This window comes from Xenopus laevis, chromosome 6L, assembly GCF_017654675.1.
Source record: "Xenopus laevis strain J_2021 chromosome 6L, Xenopus_laevis_v10.1, whole genome shotgun sequence".
Taxonomy (NCBI): Eukaryota; Metazoa; Chordata; class Amphibia; order Anura; family Pipidae; genus Xenopus; species Xenopus laevis.
The window spans coordinates 135,148,019-135,169,889 of record NC_054381.1 but is presented as its reverse complement, the minus strand read 5'-3'; the positions used below and the strand labels follow the sequence as shown (position 1 = coordinate 135,169,889).

Here is a 21,871-nt window from a genome sequence, read left to right as displayed (position 1 = left end):
TACTTCTTAGCCAGTACAGAGACAGGTAAGTACTACCCTTCCATGAGCGCGAAACATGGCGCTCGTTTCTACGACCCCTCGGGATGAGAAGAAGAGGTTTATGAATCCTTCGACTGTGCTTAGAAAGCTCTAGAACTTGATGAGCTGTACTGGGCAGAACACAAGGTTGGCTTCTGAGTTCTCTCTTGTGGGTATTTGAGCAGGAATAGCACATATTCAGGACATCCGGTAACTCCATGATACAAAGGGGATAATGATCCAGGCCTAGCAATTCATTTATTTATTTAAACCTAATTCCTCTTCTGTCTCCAATGGTATATGCAGGATAATAGTAATTCTTTGAGGTTCATGCTGCACAATGCCCTGGTTTCTGTAGACATTGCATGCCAGTAAATAGCTTATGTGTGCAGGACAATTTTACATTAAGGTAGGACTACACGAACGACGCACTGCGACAAAACGCATGCAACAAATCTCATGCGATGGAAATAAGGTAAGAGATAGAAATGTTAGATGAAGTCGCCATCAGACAGTCGTTTGTTGTCGGATCAACGCTGCGACTTCATCCGACATTTCTGTCTCTAACCTTATTCCCGTCGCATGCGTCTTGTCGTATCGTGTCAGAACGCGCTGCAAACGTCCGTGTAGTCCTACCCGTAGGGATGCACCAAATCCAGGATTCGGTTCGGCATTCTGCCGGGAGCTCCCAGTGCAAGCAGCACTAGAAGTTGCTGCTTGCACCGGGAGCTCCCGGCAGCTGCACCCGACATTTCTATGTCTTACCTTATTTCCGTTGCATGCAATTTTTTGCAGCGTGTCGGATTGCGCTGAAAACGTCCATGAAGTCCTACCCGTAGGGATGCACCAAATCCAGGATTCAGTTCGGGATTTTGCCGGGAGCTCCCGGTGCAAGCAGCACCAAGAGTTTCTGCTTGCATTGCACCGGGAGCTCCTGGCAGCTGAACGCTGCGTCTGCATCCGACAGTCATGTCGTGTCGGATCAATGCTGCGACTTCATACGACATTTCTATCTCTTACCTTATTTCCGTTGCATGCGTTTTGTCGCAGCATGTCGGATCGCGCTGAAACCGTCTGTGTGGTCCTACCCTTAGGGATGCAGCAAATCCAGGATTCGGTTGTGGATTCTCCCGAGAGCTCCCAGTGCGAGCAGCCATGTCCGATCACTCGCATGCGCATAATGAAAGTGTGTCAGGAATTGCTCGTTATGTGCATGCGCGTGACGTCACATGCGTGTTATGCGCATGTGAGTGACCAGATGTGGCTGCTCGCATCTAGAGCTCCCTCCCGGTGTGTGTAGCTCAGCGCTGGTGGGGGGCATTTTAAAAAAAAAAAAGACTACTGTTATCCCCAACCAGAATGCAGGCTCTACACCTTTGGTTTGGGATAATATTTTCACCCAACAGGTGCCCTTTAAAGGGATCCTATAGACAAATACAAGAGTCCCCTGCACTCAACCCATTATCAATATATTTAAGAACTCTTGTATTTGTCTATATGTATTTTGTGGTCACAGCCTCATTGCACCCCCGCCTAATGGTTTTAAATATTAGTGGTGAGCACAACTTTCCCTTGTTTGTTATACTTTAAAAGGATCCTGTCATCAGAAAAAATGTTTTTATCAAAACACATCAGTTAATAGTGCTACTCCAGCAGAATTCTGCACTGAAATCCATTTCTCAAAAGATCAGGCAGCTGTTATCTTGTGTTAGGGAGCTGCTATCTGGTTACCTTCCCATTGTTTTTTTGTTTGGCTGCTGGGGGTGAAAGGGAGGGGGTGATATCACTCCAACTTGCAGTACAGCAGTAAAGTGTGACTGAAGTTTATCAGAGCACAAGTCACATGACTTGGGGCAGCTGGGAAATTAACAATATGTCTAGCCCCAGGTCAGATTTCAAAATTGAATATAAAAATATTTGTTTGCTCTTTTGAGAAATGGATTTCAGTGCAGAATTCTGCTGGAGCAGCACTATTAACTGATTCATTTTGAAAAAAAAAAAACATTTTTCCCCATGACAGTATCCCTTTAATGAGAACTTTCTCCTGTACAGCAGCAGCTTGCAATAAACTTGTTACCCTACCAAATAAAGCTTGCTTGTACCATAGTAGGGTAGCAGAGTAGTGAGAAAGTCAGCATGGAGATTGTGGGGAAGATATCCATAAATCAGATTTCCCAAGTACAGGGACATACTGTAATTCCTGTTTTTATAGTTTAAATAGTTCTTTAGCCTTAACATTTCTGTCTTGTGTCTTGTTCAAAAGTCGAGCCACACTTTTACAGTAAAAATCTTCTGTTTTGAGGGAAAACGTATTTGAAGTAAAAGAACAAGAAGTCACTGGCATTAGACCGGCTTAACCAAGGCCAAGGATTTCCCTGCATGGTCAGAAAAAGACATTGAGGTAAGTTAACGTTTTGTAGCCTTTTTGGTCCACAAAAGGGATACTGTCATGGGAAAAGATGTTTTTTTTCCCAAAATGCATCCGTTAATAGTGCTGCTCCAGCAGACTTCTGCACTGAAATCTTTTTTTCAGAAGAGCAAACTGATTTTTTTTTATATTTAATTTTGAAATCTGACATGGGGCTAGACATTTTGTCAGTTTTCCAGGTGTCCCCAGTCATGTGACATGTGCTCTGATAAACTTCAGTCACTCTTTACTGCTGTACTGCAAAATTGAGTGATATCACCCCTCTTCCCCCAGCAGCCCATCGGCAGAACAATAGAAAGGTAACCAGATAACAGCTGCCTGGTAGATCTAAGAACAGCACTCTATAGTAAAATCCAGGTCCCACTGCGACACATTTAGTTACATTGAGTAGGAGAAACAACAACCTGCCAAAAAGCAGTTCCATCCATGTGCTGGCTCTTTCTGAAAGCACATGACCAGGCAAAATAACCTGAGATGGAACCTACACACCACTATTATAACTAAAAAAAATACACTTGTTGGTTCAGGAATGAAAATTTATATTGTAGAATTATTTGCAGTGTAAACTAATGTAATTTAAAAAATAAATCATGGCAGAATCCCTTTAAATATCACAACTCCACCTCAGACCTGATGGGGACATATTTATCAATGGGTGATACGGATGAGAGGTCCCCTGAGAACCCAAAAACCCCTTTGCAGGTGAACAGAGGTGGCGTTGTCATCAGTTGTATTGTCTTCATATATATATATGGCCCAAAATAAACTGTCCACTCAATTCCAGGTCTATGATATACTGCTTTGTGCAGAGCTAATACATCTCCTTTTCACTGACTGCATTAGGCATGACATTTTCAAGTCCTTGAGCCATTCAGCTACAGGGAATATATACGTATACAGTAATCATCTATTTCTCCTTCATTCTTCTAGGTTCAAAAGGACGCTATTGATCTACTAAAGAGCTTGGGTGAAACAATCTGATTAAGATAGCATTCATTTAAATGGATCGGTGTATCTTCTGGATCTTAAACTGCAGTCTCTGCTTCACTGAAAGTAGATAATGACTGATAGTGACTGTGGCATTTTACAGGCATTTGCCAGAATGTACAGATTATCAGTCTGGCCCTGTACAAGTTGGTATATGTTAGGGATGCACCGAATCCAGGGGCATTTTTTCAGCAGGATTCGGCCGAATCCTTCTGTACGGCCGAACCGAATCCTAATTTGCATATGCAAATTAGGGGCAGAGAGGGAAATCACATGACTTTTTGTCACAAAACAAGGAAGTAAAAATTTTTCCCCTTTCCGTCCCTAATTTTCATATGCGGGGGTTTATTTGGACAACTTAGTCCAGAGCTGCACCGTTATAAATTAATGTAAAATTTAAATTTACATATGCAAATTAGGATTCGGTTCGGTGCATCCCAAGTGTATGTCCCCTATAAACATCTGGACACCCCATTATCCCAAGATGCACTGCTCATGCAAATCGCAGAAAAGACTCTGAAACAAGATCTAACAAAAAAAAAAAAATTTATTCATCATCTTATTTTCAAAATTATTCCAGGTAATCCTTGTTGAAACGGCCAGACCGTCATTCACACTGTCTAATGTAAAAGCTAGAGTGGCCCTACAGAGCCCGTCCTCTCCCCACCCTCGTCTATACCGAGCAATAACGGCAACACGCAGAGGAGCGAAGTACTGCTATTATACAGGGCCAGGAAGCAGCGTCTGCAAGTAGGGACCACGCTCGTAGCTTCAGCTACAACATTCAATAGAATCAGCCTATCACACTGAATAAATGAAAGGAACAGAACTGTGCATATTCTGCCATTCACAAAAGCCAGCAGCAATAGTTCTCGCATAATTAACCAAGGTTTTTGGCAGTAGCTCTCAACACCTCTGTTGGCAGCCATGCAATAAACGTCTGTGATAAGGATGTTCTGTGTAAGAACACGACTGTTTGCAAATTATCATTTCATTGAATAAAGCGACCCCCAAGCCTCCTCAAATGGCTGATGTTCTATATACTTACAACTCTATAAAACTAGAGTTCCCAAGTATATACACATTAGATATATATATATATATATATATATATATAAAAATTTTAAAATAAAGTCTTCAGTCAGCATTTAAAATTAAAGTTATTTTTTTTTTCTAACTATTTAGTCATCTGAAGGGGAAATAAATAAAAATAGAAAAGGTTAAAGTATTTTGCATATCTATGTGGAAGAACAAATATCTACGTTTGGGACAGACACCCTTTGCCAAAGATCACTGTACAGACTAAACAGAATATATATATATATATATATATATATATATATATATATATATATATATATATATATATATATATATATATATATATATATATATATATATATATATATATATATATATATATATATATACAATAATTGTGTGCAATTTTACTTGGCTGGACATACAATTCATGTCCATAATAATAATCAGCTGCCGATCATTCTTGGCCAAATCCTTCTGTTTCTTCAATTGCAAAAAGCAGCTTCTCCTTCAGTTGTTCGTAGCTTTTATAGGGCGGCAGATCCAGTCGATTAAAACTGAAAACGAAAAAGGCAGTTGAAGGAAAACTATACCCCCCAAACAATGTAGGTCTCTGTAAAAAGATATTGCATACAACAGCTCATATTTAAAATCCTGCTTCATGTAAATAAACCATTTTCTTAATATACTTTTCTAGTAGTATGTGCCATTGGGTAATCATAAATAGAAAATTGGCATTTTAAAAAATAAGGGCCGCCCCCTGGAATTGTACGATTCACTGTGCACACATACAAACCACATGTAAGGTCACATGAGCCAATTAACAGACAGAGTTCTGTCTTTTTCTTCCACACTTCTTGGTTTTCATGTTTTATTATTTGTACTTTATTTAGCTTTTTATTCAGCAGCTCCCACGTTTGCAATTTGAGCAATCTGCTAGGGTTCAAATTACCCTAGTAACCATGCATTGATATGAATAAGAGACTGGAATATGAACAGGAGAGGCCTGAATAGAAAGATGAGTAATAAAAATTAACAACAGTAAATGTGTAGCCTTAATTACAAAGCACTTGTTTTTTTTAGATGGGGTCAGTGGCCCCCATTTAAAAGCTGGAAAGAGTCAGAAGAAAAAGGCAAATCATTTTAAACAACTATAAAAAAATAAACATTGAAGAACAATTGAAAAGTTGCTTAGAACTAGCCATTCTATAACATACTAAAAGTTAACAAAGGAATTGTTCAGTATAAAAATAAAAACTTGGTAAATAACTAGCCTGTGCAAAATAAAAAATGTTTATAATATGGTAAGCCAAAAATTGAATATATAAAGGCTGGAGTGACTGGATGTCTAACATAATAGCCAGAACACTACTTCCTGCTTTTCAGCTCTCTTTATTTCTACTGTTTGGTTACCAGGTAGTAACCAATCAGTGACTTGAGAGGGGGCACATGGGTCATAACTGTTGCTTTTGAATCTGCCTGCATGATCAATTGCAATAACTCACTGAACAGTTATGTCCCATGTGCCCCCCCCCCTTTAAGTCACTGACTAACTCGGAGTTAGAGAGCTGAAAAGCAGGAAGTTCTCTTCTGTTACTGCCTGGTAACCAATCAGTGGAAACCAAGAGAGCTGTAAAGCAGGACGTAGTGTTCTGGCTATTATGTTAGACATCCAGTCACTCCAGCCTTTATACATTACATTTTTGGCTAACTAACTATATTAAAAACATTTTTTATTTTGCACAGCCTATTTACCTAATTTTTATTTTTACAGGGAACTGTTCCTGTAAAGTTGAAGCACCCCTTTAATAAGAGATGCATACTGTGCATGCTTCGGTGGTGGGATTTTGAAGAAAGAAGGGAGGAAGAGGATTACTCTCTTGCAAGTACTCCAGGCGGTGCAGATCAGGTAAGTGAATATAATCCTTGGGGGTGCCCTAATATTTGGCACCTCCCATCGACTGGATCTTTCTTTCTCCGTTAAAATACTCCCCCCCCGACAATTAAAAAGTTGCATAAAACCTATTAAGAATAATTAAAAAGGTGCATAAAAAGTAAAACCTGAAGATGGAGATATCAAGATATTCTACATGGAGTGATGATGGATGTCTATTTTCCACCAGATGGCAGAAGAGGACAAAAGAGCCCTTGTGCAATCACATTACTTGCCCAACAGCCCTACCTTACTCCAAGTGAAGTCCCACAATCCACTTACAGGCTCTGGGTAATTCTAAAGTGTATAAAAAACACGTGAAATGTGTGCGACTGCAAAGCTACACCCAAATATTGTTTTCTCAGTGTCACCCTATCACTTGAGAGTAGAATTGGCTTCATATGGAACAGATGCCCTTGGACCAAGGAGGAAAAAAAAGCTCAAAATGAAGTGACCTCTGCAAGGCAGGTGCAAACATGGACACACAGCAAGCTAAACATTAGGGTAATGGCACACTGGTAATTCAGGACTGCTTAAAGGAACAGTTCAGTCTAAAAATAAAAACTGGGTAAATAAATAAGCTGTGCAAAATAACAAATGTTTCGAATAAAGTAGTTAGCCAAAAATGTAATGTATAAAGGCTGAAGTGACTGTGGAGGTGTAACATAGCATAACACTACTCCCTGCTTTGCAGCTCTCTAACTCGGAGTTAGTCAGTCACTTGAAGGGGGGCTACATGGGACATAACTGTTCAATGAGTTTGCAATTGATTCTTAGCATTCAGCTCAGATTAAAAAACAACAGTTATGACCCATGTGCCACCCCCCCACTCAAGCCTTAATAAATTACATTTTTGGCTAACTGGGTATATTAGAAACATTTTTTTTATTTTGCACAGCCTATCTATTTACCCAGTTTTTATTTTTATACTGAACAATTCCTTTAACATCATTCATCTTACCATGTATGACTTCGAGGGAGCCATGTTTCTTTCCCAACCTTCTCAATGCAGAATTTCTGGGGACCGTTGCTTCCTGCAATATAAGACAGCAGGATTAGCCTTCATCCAGGACTAGAAAATTAGAGGTCCTATATATTGTGACACTTACCCATGAGCTCTGCAAATCCTCCCAGCGGCAGCCTGCAGGTACCAGTGACAAACTGCATCAACCGCAACCGAACTTCATTGTCCATCTCCTTCACAAACTGAAAAGAGAATAAGATAAAGCCAGACAATTATTTAAGCCCAGCTTAATTCAGCAATACGGCTGGATATTGTATAAAAGCAGGGTTGTCATTTTTCCCTGTAAAATGGATTACCTACTATACCTCATGTTCTGGAATGGATTCTATTAACGTAATGATGTCATACAGTCTATGGAGCCCTGTAAGGTCCATAAACATCTCTTAGAGGGCCGCATCTATTTTGTGGCTTTCTAGCTGAATAGCCCCTTTTTAAGGTATATATATGGGCCTGTTATCTAGTATGCTTGTGACCTGGGGTTTTCTGGATAACAGGTCTTTCAGTAATTTGGATCTCCATACCTTAAGGGGCCGATTCACAAAGGGTCGAATATCGAGGGATAATTAACCCTCGATATTCGACTGGGAATTAAAATCCTTCGACTTCGAATATCGAAGTCGAAGGATTTTAGCGCAAATAGTGCGATCGAAGGATTATTCCTTCGATCGAACGATACAATCCTTCGAATCGAAGGATTTTAATCCAACGATCGAAGGAATATCCTTCAATCAAAAAAAACTTAGGAAAGCCTATGGGGACCTTCCCCATAGGCCAACATTGAGTTTGGTAGCTTTTAGATGGCGAACTAGGGGGTCGAAGTTTTTTCTTAAAGAAACAGTACTTCGACGATCGAATGGTCGAATAGTCGAACGATTTTTAGTTCGAATAGTTCGATTCGAAGTCGAAGGTCGTAGTAGCCCATTCGATGGTCGAAGTAGCCCAAAAAACACTTCGAAATTCGACGTTTTTTTACTTCGAATCCTTCACTCGAAGTTAGTGAATCGGCCCCTAAGCCTACTAAAAATCATTTTAACATTAATAAACCCAAATAAAATTGTTTTGCATCCATTAAGGATTAATTAAATCTTAGTTTGGATCTAGTACATGGTACTGTCTTTTTTTATTACAGACAAAAAGTAAAGAAAACGTTGAATTATTTGATTAAAATGGAGTCTATGGGAGATGGCCTTCCTGTAATTTCAGAGCTTTCTGGATAACAGGTCCCATAGTGTATGAGATGCAAGCCAATGCATATCAAACACGCTACTTTGCATAGCTCCAAAGGGGTTACTTTTATTAAAATGTACTGCACTAAGGCCATCCATTGGGTGACCTTATTTCCATGGATTTTAATTTGTGTGTTAGAATATTCTATTTCTTTGGGGCCCCTTGCAGCTGCAGGGTCTGCTGTCCATTGCTCGGCCCAAGGAAATTTAATGTTTTCACACATGCACATGCAGCAAGCCACAAAATAATCACCTGCCAGAACCAAATGATCTGCTTGCTATTTCTTGTGTAATGCCGATAGACGGTGTTCCGCTGCCAGTCTGATAAATCTACTTCTTGCATGCCACACAGCATAACCTGCAAAGTACAATTTAATAAGTCATTAATATGGAAGCTATTTTCCCAGAGTGTATGAGCTTGAACCTGTCCAAATCGCTATGAAGATGGTGTGATTACAGTGAACCTGACTATCAAGATATTCTTCATTATTATGAAAGACTCCACAAGCTGACTACATGGGGTGATCTTTATATCTGTGGGTGTCTTCAGGTAACCATTTACACCCCTGTAATGAAATCTAACAAAATGATGCTTATATACGAGTGGAAGTGTAGTAAACCATAACTTGGAAGGGTCTAGTGTGTTTAAAGGAGAAGGAAAGGATAAAACTAAGTAAGCTTTATCAGAAAGGTCTATATAAATACACCGGTAAACCCTCAAAGTAACACTGATCTGATTCCTCTGTCAAAAGAAACACCACATTTCTTTCCTTCTATTTTGTACACATGGGCTTCTGTATCAGACTTCAGCTTAAACCTCCTGGGCTTGGGCTTGATCATGCTCAGTTTGCTGCTCTCCCCCTCCCTCCTGTAATCTGAGCTCAGAGCTATGAGCGAGCAGGCAGAGACAGACAGGAAGTGACGTCACAGCAAGCGAATATGGCAGCTGCTACCCTAAACAAACAACAGTTTCTAAAGCTGTTTACTCAGGTATGGAAAAGCATTCTAAAGAATAAAAATGCAATAGCTTGTACTTATCTATTGGCAATAAACTGCCTTGGTAGCTTTCCTTTTACTTTAAAAGCAAGTATTTATAATAGGTTACAGTTCTGGTGGATGTTTGATGCTGTTCAGCCATGCTACTTTTGTGGATTGCTATGCACATACTATAATATGTAACTGTAAATATTACAGTTCCTATGGCAGAATCAGTCAGCAACAGAATACTGAAAAATAAAACAAAAGAAAATAGGGAATGGAAGGTGCGCTGGGGGTACCTGTAGAGAAAGGGAGACAAGCCTATCTAGTGTAGTATCCTTTGTACACTTTAGCGGATATTGAATAATCAGATCTACTCACATTCGTGAAATAATCATATCGCAAAAATGGGATCTGGTCGCATATGTCTTCAGTGTGAGGTTGGTTTGTAGTTGGCGTGTCTGATCGATTCTTTCGCCTGTTAAGCGAGGATGCCGGATAGTGTAGTACAGCTAGCAGAGAGGTGGTTTTAAGCCGATAATGCGCTTACCTTAAGTGTATGTACAAACGGCTTAATCGAACGCTGTCTGGATCGTGTTCAGATCGACCTCCGCAAGGGTTGGATGGACGGCACTTGCTGGGGTTTTCATCCGATCGCGTCCCGATGTCTAAATTCTGGCGATGGTGTGTTCTCCTCCAGTAGACGCTGCTCTGATGTTTTCCGCAGTTGCACAAGTCGGCGTTCTGCTCCACGCGGTCTTCAGTCTCACCTGGGGATACTGTCGGCGCTGCTTTCCACTTCTCTACTGGATATTTTAGCTCAAAGGGGTTTGTTGAAAAATAAGTTTACGGCAATGTCTTTTGCCTTTAAAGAATTTATTATAGTCAAGTGTTTATAACAGTACAATGCCCAACGCGTTTCGTATACAATTATACTTCCTCAGGGGCTGATTGTATACGAAACGCGTTGGGCATTGTACTTATTTTTCAACAAACCCCTTTGAGCTAAAATATCCAGTAGAGAAGTGGAAAGCAGCGCCGACAGTATCCCCAGGTGAGACTGAAGACCGCGTGGAGAAGAACGCCGACTTGTGCAACTGCGGAAAACATCAGAGCAGCGTCTACTGGAGAACACACCATCGCCAGAATTTAGACATCGGGACGCGATCGGATGAAAACCCCAGCAAGTGCCGTCCATCCAACCCTTGCGGAGGTCGATCTGAACACGATCCAGACAGCGTTCGATTAAGCCGTTTGTACATACACTTAAGGTAAGCGCATTATCGGCTTAAAACCACCTCTCTGCTAGCTGTACTACACTATCCGGCATCCTCACTTAACAGGCGAAAGAATCGATCAGACACGCCAACTACAAACCAACCTCACACTGAAGACATATGCGACCAGATCCCATTTTTGCGATATGATTATTTCACGAATGTGAGTAGATCTGATTATTCAATATCCGCTAAAGTGTACAAAGGATACTACACTAGATAGGCTTGTCTCCCTTTCTCTACAGGTACCCCCAGCGCACCTTCCATTCCCTATTTTCTTTTGAATTGTATGTGGACAAGTGGATCCATAGATTGAACTTTGGTGCAGCTCTCTTCCCCACCGTTCTGGACAGAGCGCAGTCTTTACCCCATTGAAAAATAAAACAAACTGGAATGAAGGAAACATGGGCCCTATGCCTCATCTTTCCTTGGACAGTAATTAATTATGGGTGGTGTTAAGGTAGATCAGAACTTTCATCCATGGATATACTAGTACGTATGTTCTGCTTCGCAACCAAATTACCTGTGTGAGAATGTATCTTAGAGACAAAGTGCACAGTTTCGCATTCTTGCCGGCGGGAAGGCTTTGGGGAGATTACTCGCCCGCAGTAGATCTTCGCTACTGCGAGCCATACGTATGCCATCCCGCCAGCGATTTGCATTCTTGACAGCGGGAAAGCATTTCGGGGAGATAAGTCGCCCACAGTAGCCAAGCTTTGTCGCTTGGCAACTAATCTTCCCGTGTGCGCCCACCCTAAAGAGTGACTGAAGTTAACAGAGCACAAGTCACATGACTGGGGGCTTCTGGGAAAATGACAATATGTCTCGCCCCATGACAGATTTCAAAATTAAATATAAAAAAATCAGTTTGCTCGTTTGAAAAAACAGATTTCAGAGCAGAAGTCTGCTGGAGGAGCTCTATTAATGGATGTGTTATATTTAAAAAAAGAAACACGTTTTCTCATGAAAGTTTCCTTTTAACATATGCTGATCACAAAACCCTGCACTATACTGAAAAGCCCTAAGCAACAAGTCTGTAGTTATGACCTGATCAGCAAATGCCCTGGCTCTGCTGTACAAATTACTGAATGAGATTCAGTATTTTAAGAAAATTTTAATTTGAGGAGTAAAACAGTGCTTCCCTTGGCATTGCATACAAATGAGGAAAAGGTTCTCCTCGCTCCAAATATACTTTAAATTTGGCATGACCAACGACATCTATATACTGAGTGTTCTATCCCCAATAAAACAAATATATATATATATTTTTATGTACATTTGTATATGTCGAACCTCTAACTCTTTTTCATCAAAGTACTGAAGCCACTGAAGTGGAACCACTGCATTAAAGCCATCAAGAAACGCTTTGGTTTGTTCCTCAACTCCACGTGAGAATCTCCATTCTGCCATGAGACTAAAAGAAAAAGAATTAAATGGAGATTTGTTATTTTCATCCAGTTATTCAGTTTGAAGCAAAAGCAGCAGCTTGGGACTTTATTACAGCCCACACACAATCTAAGTCATAGATCAACAACTCGGGACTTAAAACGGTTTTATTGCCTTGAACAGCTACAATCATTGACACTATAGTGAAAATTGAGTTTACATCTAGGATGCTAGTCGCCAGCAAAGGGTTGCATTCTACTGAGAACCTACCCAGCATCTCCATGAGATCCCTGCTTAAACAACTTGTAAACATGTTAGTTCCTGCTCATGCCTAAACCCTAAATAAATGAGTGGTGCCGCTATTCAAAAAGGGATCCCGTTCTCAGCCTCAAAACTATAGCCCAGTTAGTCTGACGTCAGTAGTAGGAAAGCTTTTCGCAGGGTTAATAAAGGAAAAGATACTGGACTTCATAGAAAATCATAATACTTTGAGTTTTTGCCAGCATGGTTTTATGCGTAATAGATCTTGCCAGACTAACTTAATTTCTTTTTATGAGAAGGTAAGCAGGGATCTTGATTCTGGGATGGCAGTAGATGTGATTTAGTGAGACTTTGCTAAAGCATTTGTTACAGTGCCACACAGAAGGTTACTGGTTAAATTAAGGAATGTTGGCCTGGAACATAGTATTTGTACCTGGATAGAGAACTGGCTAAAAGACAGACTACAAAGAGTGGTGGTAAATGGAACATTTTCTAATTGGACCAGTGTTGTTAGTGGAGTACCGCAGGGCTCTGTACTAGGTCCCTTGCCTTTCAACTTGTTTATTAATGACCTGGAGGTGGGCATTGAAGTACTATTTCTATTTTTGCAGATGATACTAAATTGTGCAGAACTATAGGGCAACAAACTGGAAAATGAGGTTCAATGTTGATAAATACAAGGTTATGCACTTTGGCAAACATATTATAAATGCAAGTTATACACTAACTATGTTAGGAGTTTCCTTGAATGAGAAGGACCTAGGGGGTTTTGTAGATAAATTGTCTAATTCTGGGCAGTGTCATTCTGTGGCTACTAAAGCAAATAAAGTTCTGTCTTGCATAAAAAAGAGCATTAACTCAAGGGATGAAAACATAATTATGTCTCTTTATAGGTCCCTGGTGAGGGGTCATCTGGAGTATACAGTGCAGTTTTGGACTCCAGTCCTTAAGAGGGATATAAATGAGCTGGAGAGAGTGCAGAGACTAAGTGCAACTAAACTGGTTAGAGGGACGGAAGACTTAAATTATGAGGGTAGACTGTCAAGGTTGGGGTTGTTTTCTGTGGAAAAAAGGCGCTTGCGAGGGGACATGATTACACTTTACAAGTACATTAGAGGACATTATAGACAAATAGCAGGGGACCTTTTTACCCATAAAGTAGATCACCGTACCAGAGGCCTCCCCTTCAGACTAGAAGAAAAGAACTTTCATTTGAAGCAACGTAGGGGGTTCTTCACAGTCAGGACAGTGAGGTTGTGAAATGCACTGCCGGGTGATGTTGTGATGGCTGATTCAGTTAATGCCTTTAAGAATGGCTTGGATGATTTCTAAAATAGACATAATATCAAAGGCTATTGTGATACTAAACTCTATAGTTAGTATAGGTATGGGTATATATCATTTGTGTGGAAGTAGGGAGGGGTGTGTGTATGGATGCTGGGTTTCATGTGGAGGGGTTGAACATGATGGACTTTGTCTTTTTTCAAACCCGATTTAACTATGTGACTATGTAACTATGACTGGAGGCACAAGCAATCCAATTTTGTCTTCTGGACATAGCTAAAGTTGAGAGCCCTTGAAATAATAATCTCATGCCGCCTTGTTTTTGAGGAACAAAACGTATATGGACCGATGGGAAGGACAGAAACAAATTTCCTACCCGATATATTCTTCCTTGTTCTCCTCAGTCACAAGGATGTTGGAACCTTCGGGTTTGAGATCATGTGAGGTGATTTTCCCCAATATTTCCATGTCCACAGAAAAGTACATTTCCAGGTTACATTCTTCAATGTTGTTGTCCCTGCAACATGCAATGGAGAAGAGCATGGTAAGTCACGAAGCAGTTATGCCTCCATATATGTGTCATTGTCTCAGTATTCCTCATACCTATTGGAGGGATTTTAAGTAGTTCAAGGTCAACATCTGGCAAAACTGCAGGCTGCCCAACACTGGTGGAAAGCAAGCTGCAAGCACCAGAAGCCTGTCTTTGTACTAACCGTATCCATATCAGGGAGTTGTAGAATTCAGGATCAATTGATTCCAGGTCTTTAATGGTAAGCTTCTTGCTGAGCATTCGCTTGTAGAATGGAAGAGAGAAGCCGGTGTCAATGAACTTCCCATGGAACAGTGCCTAAAGAGAAGGCATTTTGTTAAGTATGGATATCCCCTGCTCTGTTATACGTGTTCCACCTTCTGCCTTATGTCACAAATGAAATACACTCTCAGTGTTAAATGATGTTTCTCCCCTAAAATGTTATAGTTTCTCCTTTATAGCACACTATAATCTGGGAATGACCCCTCTCAAGAGGCAGGTCGCCTTCCAAAGAATTGAAATGAAGTTTGTATGATGCAGACAGACATTCTAAGAGACAATTACCAATATTTAAAAGCAGTTTGAAATTTAAATATTTATTTTGTTGCTGGAGTCTCACTGTCCAAAGCATCCATGCAAGGGTTTTAAATGATAGGCTATCAGATAGAAAATGAGGAGAGCTGAAATATCAAAGTCTGTCTGATACTAAAAGAAAATATGAACAAGAACTTCCCATTTAAATAGACAGAACACATATGGTGCTGTACTGTCTAGTTTTTCACTGTAGTTGGGGTAACATATTTTCATTCATATTCAGCAAAACTGCTCCAAAACATTCCCAAGAAACTCCTATGAAAGTTACATATAACCTGTAAAATATATAGTGGATACTGTACCCCCCTATTGTAATTTAGATATAATGCTCCAAGGAGTTACGTGACATTGAACATAAAGAAAATACTGTATATTAAGGCATGAGGCCTTAAGAGGTCGATACAGGGTTGGGGCACCAGAAGAGAAGCTTGGCAGATGTTGGATGTCTCTTATATGTAATAAACCATGCATTCTATTGTAGGAATGCACCATTTATAGGTTACAGTTTTGTGCCACAGGGAAATTACCAAATTGTAGATAATATAGCAAATAAAATACCCCCTATTGTAAATTATAAGGATATTATAAGTTACCGAGGAGTTCCATGACCATGAATTTTATACAGGTCATGGAATTCCAAGGTGACTTTTTATATCCTCTTGCAACATGGGGTCATTTATTTATTATAATAAACAAGTTTCAGTGAATCATGTGCACTGAATCCAGGATTTGGGTAGGGATTCTGCCAGGATTTGGCCGAATCCTTGAACCCGGCTGAACCGAATCTGAATCCTAATTTGCATATGCAAATTAGGGGTAGTGAGGAAAGTCGCGTGACTTTTTGTCACAAAATAAGTAAAAAATATTTCCCTCCTCACCCCTAATTTGCATTTGCAAATTAGGATTCGGATTTGGCTGAATCTTTGGCGAAGGATTCAGGGGCTCATCTGAATCCAAAATAGTGGATTTGGTGCATCCCTACATGTGACAGAAATAACATCACTAAGCTCAGATTATAACAGATGACATCACAAAGAAACATTTATAATGATATAATTTACAGTATTTTGTATATTATATCCTTATAATACACAAAAGCCATGAATATCCTGTAAATTATATCCTTATAAACGGGGAGTTCTGATGTCATCAGTTATAAACGGTGTCATGAAACTCCTTGGAAATTATAATATCCTTATAATACACAAGAGCCATGAATATCCTGTAAATTTTATCCTTATAAACGGGGAGTTCTGATGTCATCAGATATAAACGGTGAGTTCTGATGTCATTTCTGTCACATGAATCACTGAAACGTGTGTATTATAATAAATAAAATACCCCCAGTTGCAAAATATGAGGATATTAGAAATTACCTCGGAGTTCCATGACCTGTATAAAAACACTCGGCCTTCGGCCTCGTGTTTTTATATGGTCATGAAACTCCTCGGTAACTTATAATATCCTTATAATTTACAAGAGAGAGTACTTTATTCACTAAATATTTTACAAGAGGGGATACTTTATTCACTATATAAATGGTTCTTAAAAAAAAAATCCGTTACATGACTTGTACTGTAATGAGGATATAAGAGACACATGTATGTATATTATTATTTATCTAATGCTACTTTTGTACACATAAGTTTACTGTTCTCCATACTACATTTCTGACATATGCCTATTTTAAAAAAAAAAAAAAAAATCTTACCATTGCAATAAAGCGCCCAATAAAGCAGAAGTAGGAGAGGTGGTCAGGATTGATGGTGGACGCAGGGTTGATCTGCAAGCAGTAATTGCTCTTGCCCGCATACTCAAACAGGCAGTACATGGGGTTCAGCACCTCATGGGAAAGCAAGAAGAACCACTCTCTGAAAAATAGACAATATTTGAGATTAGCAGCTATTAAGTCAGTAGGCAACTCTAGGGCAAGTCTAGACTGGCAGGGGTGGGTCTATACAAAGCTCATGGCAATGCAACTGTATTAAATTAGAGGAGTTGCCAAACTAGAATAGTTTTGTTATATAATGTTAGACTGGCTAGGGGCCAACAGTTATTCCTGCTGCATAAATACTTTCTTCTGCTATTAACGTTATTATGTTGCAGTCATATACTGAGGCACCCTGTGTTCTGCAATGCTGGTGTCACATTTTCGCAGCATACTCTCATAAACCACAAGTTAGCTGAAATGGCACGAATAGCCAAGTGCATATTTTTCAGCTAATCTTATCGGCCTTATCAAATCCTATAGTGCAAGGCTTTTGCAAGAGATAAGACGGGTCAAAAAACAAAAGTTAAAAAGGTCACTGAGAGAACTCAACAGATATCTGTATTTTAACATTACAATTTACTCATGTAACAGGTTCAGAAATAATTCAGAAAATCCCCCTGATGAGTAAATTGCAAATGTGAAACATTAAAGAGGTTATTCACCGGTGAATTACCTTGTGATATTCTGAGAAAATTTGCAATTGGCTTTAATTTTTTTATTGTTTGTGGTTTTTGAGTTATGTGGCTTTTTATTCAGCAGCTCTCCAGTTTGCAATTTCAGCAATCTGGTTGCTAGGGTCTGAATTACCCTAGCAACCATGCGCTGATTTGAATAAGACACTGGAATATGAATAGGAAAGGCTTGAATAGTAACAAAATGTGGCAATAACAATACAGTCACAAAGAGCATTTGTTTTTAGATGGGATCAGTGACCCCCATTTGAAATCTGGAAGTCAGAAGAAGTATAATTAAAAAAAACTATAAAAAAATAATAATAATGAAGACCAATTGAAAAATTGCATTCTACGACATACTAAAAGTTAACTTGAAGGTGATTAACCCCTTTAACGGAGTGGTTCACCTTTAAGTTAGTTTCTAGTATGTTATAGAATTGCCAAATTTAAGCATATTTTCAATTGTTCTTCCTTATTTTATTTTTTTTTATAGTTTTTGAATTTTTGCCTTATTCTACTGACTTTCCAGCTTTCAATTAAGGGTCATTGACTATATTTAAAAAACAAATGCTCTGTAAGGCAACATGTGTATTGCTATTGCTAAGCTTTATTAGTCATATATTTATTTAGGCCCTCTCCAGTCTCTTATTCAAATCAATGCATGGTTACTAATTTAGTTTGGTCCCTAGCAATCAGATTGCTGAAATTGCAAACTGGAAAGGTGCTGAATAAAAAGCTAAATAACTCAAAAATCACATATAATAAAAAATGAAAACCAATTGCACAGTCTCGGAATACCACTATTTACATCATATGAAATTAACTCAAAAGTTAACAACCTCTTTAAAGGACACTTTTAGGCTATAGAAATGGCTTAAAACATCCACAAGGAATTAGTCCTGATGAGTATTTTTTATTACCTGGCTAAGCCTCCGTAGTCTAAACCTTCTTCCCCTCTGAACATGACATACAATCGCCTTCTCAGATCATATGGTTTTAATGCCATAATCTATATGTTAAAGGGAAATAAAGAAGAAAAGCCTATTTACAATGAAGCTCTATGTTCAACATTTCATTTTCTACAAACCATGTAAAGGAAGATTCTGATAGTACCCCCACAGCAGTGTCATAAACTGGGGCATTTCTGGGTTATTCTATCATAAAATTCGTAATGACCAATACGAACTTAGTAAGCTTTATGCATAAAATACAGTGGGGAAAACAGCATGACACAAAACTGTCTGAAATAATCAGAATCCCATACAAATGCACCAGCATACCTGACCCTCAGAGCTTACCTGTTGGAAAGAGTCTTCAAAGAGCGTCTGCCTGGATACAGTTATCTTCACGTGGCTGGGAAGTGCATTGGACTGCAAACACATTCACACGTCATTTATTATTATAGAGAATTTACCATCACCCAAAATTGTTTTTATTTACTGTTCAGATGCACCAAATTCAGCCAATGAGTGCTTGGATGAACCAAATCCCAACCAATTATGTTACTTTAGCACAAGTTTACATTTATTTTGTTGTTGGTGTTTTTTCTGTGACTTTGCTGGTTTGCATATGTAAATGAAGGTTTGGATTCTGACATCTTTTCCATCTAGTTCGGTACCTGGCGGAATCTTAAAATAGTGGATTTGGTGCATTAAAGGGGAACTATTGCGAAAATGAAAATTTAATGTAAGCTTCATCATGCTGAAAGATGAAATACAATCAATAAAAAAATTCTGAATTGTTTCTGAAATAATCAAGTTTATGTTCATTATGATCCAATATATCATATAGGGGGGCTCCCTTTCCTTGCAGATGAATTAGAGCTCACTCAAATATACGATTCCAGTATAAACAAAATCTAACAAAAAATGCCTTTTGCACAAATCCTGCATGTAGAGAGACATGATGTCCGGTGATTTTAATAGAGTGAGCTCTAATACATCTAGGCAAAAGGAAGCCCCCTTATAAGATAAAATGAATCTAACGGTCAATAAATATCCGACACCCAACTGCTGCATGAAGACAGAACGAAGAGAAACAGATGCCGAAAGAGGAATAGTGAAGATAAACTAGATTATTTCAGAAATGGTACAGAATGTTTAATTGATTATATTTAGAAAACTTCTTATGTCAGTATGATGCTTATATGAAATAGCTCCCCTTTAAAATACTTAGGGGGATATTTATCATGCTGTGTGTAAAACCCATCACCAGTGATGTCATCCATAATAGCCAATCAGCAATTAGATTTCAACAGTTGCCTACAAGTTAGACAACAAAAGCAAATGTGATTGATTGCAACCAGCAATAACTCTGGTGATGTTTGTCTCCAATGTTTTACACAGCATGATAAATAGGCCCCTCAATCTTTTAAATACATAATTCATTCAGAAATTGCTTTGACGGAGTCCAAGTTGCATGAGTTGACAATGGTGCAGTGTTTGAGGAAAATGGGGCCCTTTATACAGTATTTTGGTACCGGGTAACTGGCTTCACTAGGGTAATAATATTACCTGACATAAGTAACGAAAATGAGCAAGCTTCCACCGGAAACTACGTTCATAGGCAATCTGTGGCCCTTTGCTTCTGCGGAGAAATATAAAGACACCATCAGGATCATACAATGCATAAATGATTTATAAAGGGTATGAAACATTTTTATTCTCTAATAATAAGAGGAGGATACAAATTCTCATAAGACCATTCCACAAACCTACTACACCTTATGTTTATATTGGTCACAAGGTTGCAATCCATTCCAAATGAAATGCATGCTGGGTATCACTTACACCACTGACTTCCCCGTTCTTGGGTCACTGAAAGTAGTTGTCTTTGTATTGTGATCTACAAAGTACTTTACTCCTTCCCTTGTGTAACGGATTTCCCAGCCCTCTGGCAATGGATCCTCGTTCTGTAAACTGCAACGAGGCAAGAACAGACTCTATAAATACCACTTTACTGTTTATCCACCATGTTATACATCCATATTCCTCAAGGTCTGGTATGGTAGATTATGAAATAGTTTGTGCCCATCTGGCCCCTTTTATGTTACACAAACGTTCAACCTCTATAATCACATCCTTGAGCAGAGGTCAGTTTACCCACGTGCTACAAAGTGCAATGATATGAAGGCACATGTAATGCCTTCTACTGCCTGCATGTCTATGATATTAGTTTAAAGGGAATCTGTCGTCATTTTAAACTTTTTTTTTTTTTTGCATTTTTATAAAAAACACACATCCATAAACACTGTCTGGCAAATAAAATGTTAATCCACAAATCCATGCATAAGTTATTTTAGTTTGTATTTTGTCATGGGGGCTTCCATTTGTGCTCATTACACATTCATCCTGTGCTGCTCTAACAGCAGGCACAGCATTACCTGTGTGCTTGGAGGCAGCCACTCTGTAATGAAAAGCCAAGTCGCACTACGACATGAGAATCCAGCTGTACACTCCCCCTCCCCTCTCTGCCCATGCGTGTGATGTTTGGAGGAGAGCGGTCACATGGTTTGCAGGGAACCAATTACTTTCACTTTCCTACGTCCTGCTCTACAGCTGCACTGTAAGTTTGTTCTTTGCTTTCCTTTGGAGGGGGGAACTTTCTCTCCTTGCTGCCTTCCTAGTTAGTTTTACTGGTTACTAGATGTGGTAAAGGAGCTGTGAGTTCCCTCTGCTATCCACCTCACACACACTGCGCTCCTTTCCTGCCTGCAATACTTCTTTTTTCATTAACTACTTACTGCCTCCTTTCTCCTGAGCTACTTTAACCCTTCCTAGACTTCCTCCTAAGTTTTCCTGGTTTTCAAGTATTTATCCTTTTTTTCTATTCCCTGTCATCAGTCCTGGGAGTGTACTCCTGTGTTTCTGCCATTCATTTTTGTGTAAACAAATATAATAAACTATCTATATAAAATATTTTTTCCAGTGCCCAAAATGAATTGTGTGTGTGTATATATAATTATTTATTTTTGAAACGTAAGTGGGGGCAGTGATCACAGGACTATCTTATTATTTATATGTTTGTATGTCAGTCCTTCTGAAGCGGTGTCAGTGGGAGCTTATCTTGATTCCTGCCTATTGTTCAATTGACAGGCTCAGCAGACAAGGCTCTATTTACATTACAGCAGCTTGTAGGAGGGAGGGGTAATGACATCACTCCAACTTGCAGTGCAGCAGTAAAGTGTGACTGAAGTTTATCAGAGCACAAGTCACATGACCTGAGGGCAGCTGGGAAATGTCAAAATGTCTAGCCCCATAGCAAATTTTAAAATTAGATCTAAAAAAATCCATTTCTTGTTTTGAAAAACGGATTTCAATGCAGGATTCTGCTGTAGTAGCACTATTACCTGATACATTTTGTAAAAAAAAAATTTTTCCACGACAGAATCCCTTTAAACTCATTCAGAAGTGGCACATTTATGGGAACTAGAAACAGCCTTCTGAATCCTTGCAGGCCCT

The 21,871-nt window shown here is 39.2% G+C and overlaps 1 protein-coding gene across 5 annotated transcripts in view; it reads right to left on the bottom strand.

Annotated features, from left to right (window-relative positions):
• Positions 1-3,962: 3,962 nt before the first annotated feature.
• wwp1.L (WW domain containing E3 ubiquitin protein ligase 1 L homeolog) overlaps positions 3,963-21,871 on the bottom strand; it is an 83,515-nt gene continuing 65,606 nt past the window's right edge. For 3 of the 5 annotated variants that reach the window (XM_041566538.1, XM_018268109.2, XM_041566539.1), the window contains 12 exons: positions 20,201-20,329; positions 19,925-19,997; positions 18,710-18,781; positions 18,332-18,420; positions 16,678-16,837; positions 14,557-14,690; positions 14,220-14,360; positions 12,206-12,326; positions 8,911-9,015; positions 7,517-7,613; positions 7,369-7,441; positions 3,963-5,031 (listed from right to left, as the gene is read on the bottom strand). In XM_041566538.1, the coding sequence (XP_041422472.1) occupies positions 4,932-5,031; positions 7,369-7,441; positions 7,517-7,613; positions 8,911-9,015; positions 12,206-12,326; positions 14,220-14,360; positions 14,557-14,690; positions 16,678-16,837; positions 18,332-18,420; positions 18,710-18,781; positions 19,925-19,997; positions 20,201-20,329 (1,294 nt within the window). In that variant the 3' untranslated portion in view covers positions 3,963-4,931. Of the gene's footprint in view, positions 5,032-7,368; positions 7,442-7,516; positions 7,614-8,910; positions 9,016-12,188; positions 12,327-14,219; positions 14,361-14,556; positions 14,691-16,677; positions 16,838-18,331; positions 18,421-18,709; positions 18,782-19,924; positions 19,998-20,200; positions 20,330-21,871 lie in introns of those variants that run through there. The other 2 variants (XM_041566540.1, XR_005961999.1) reach the window with 2 other exon arrangements.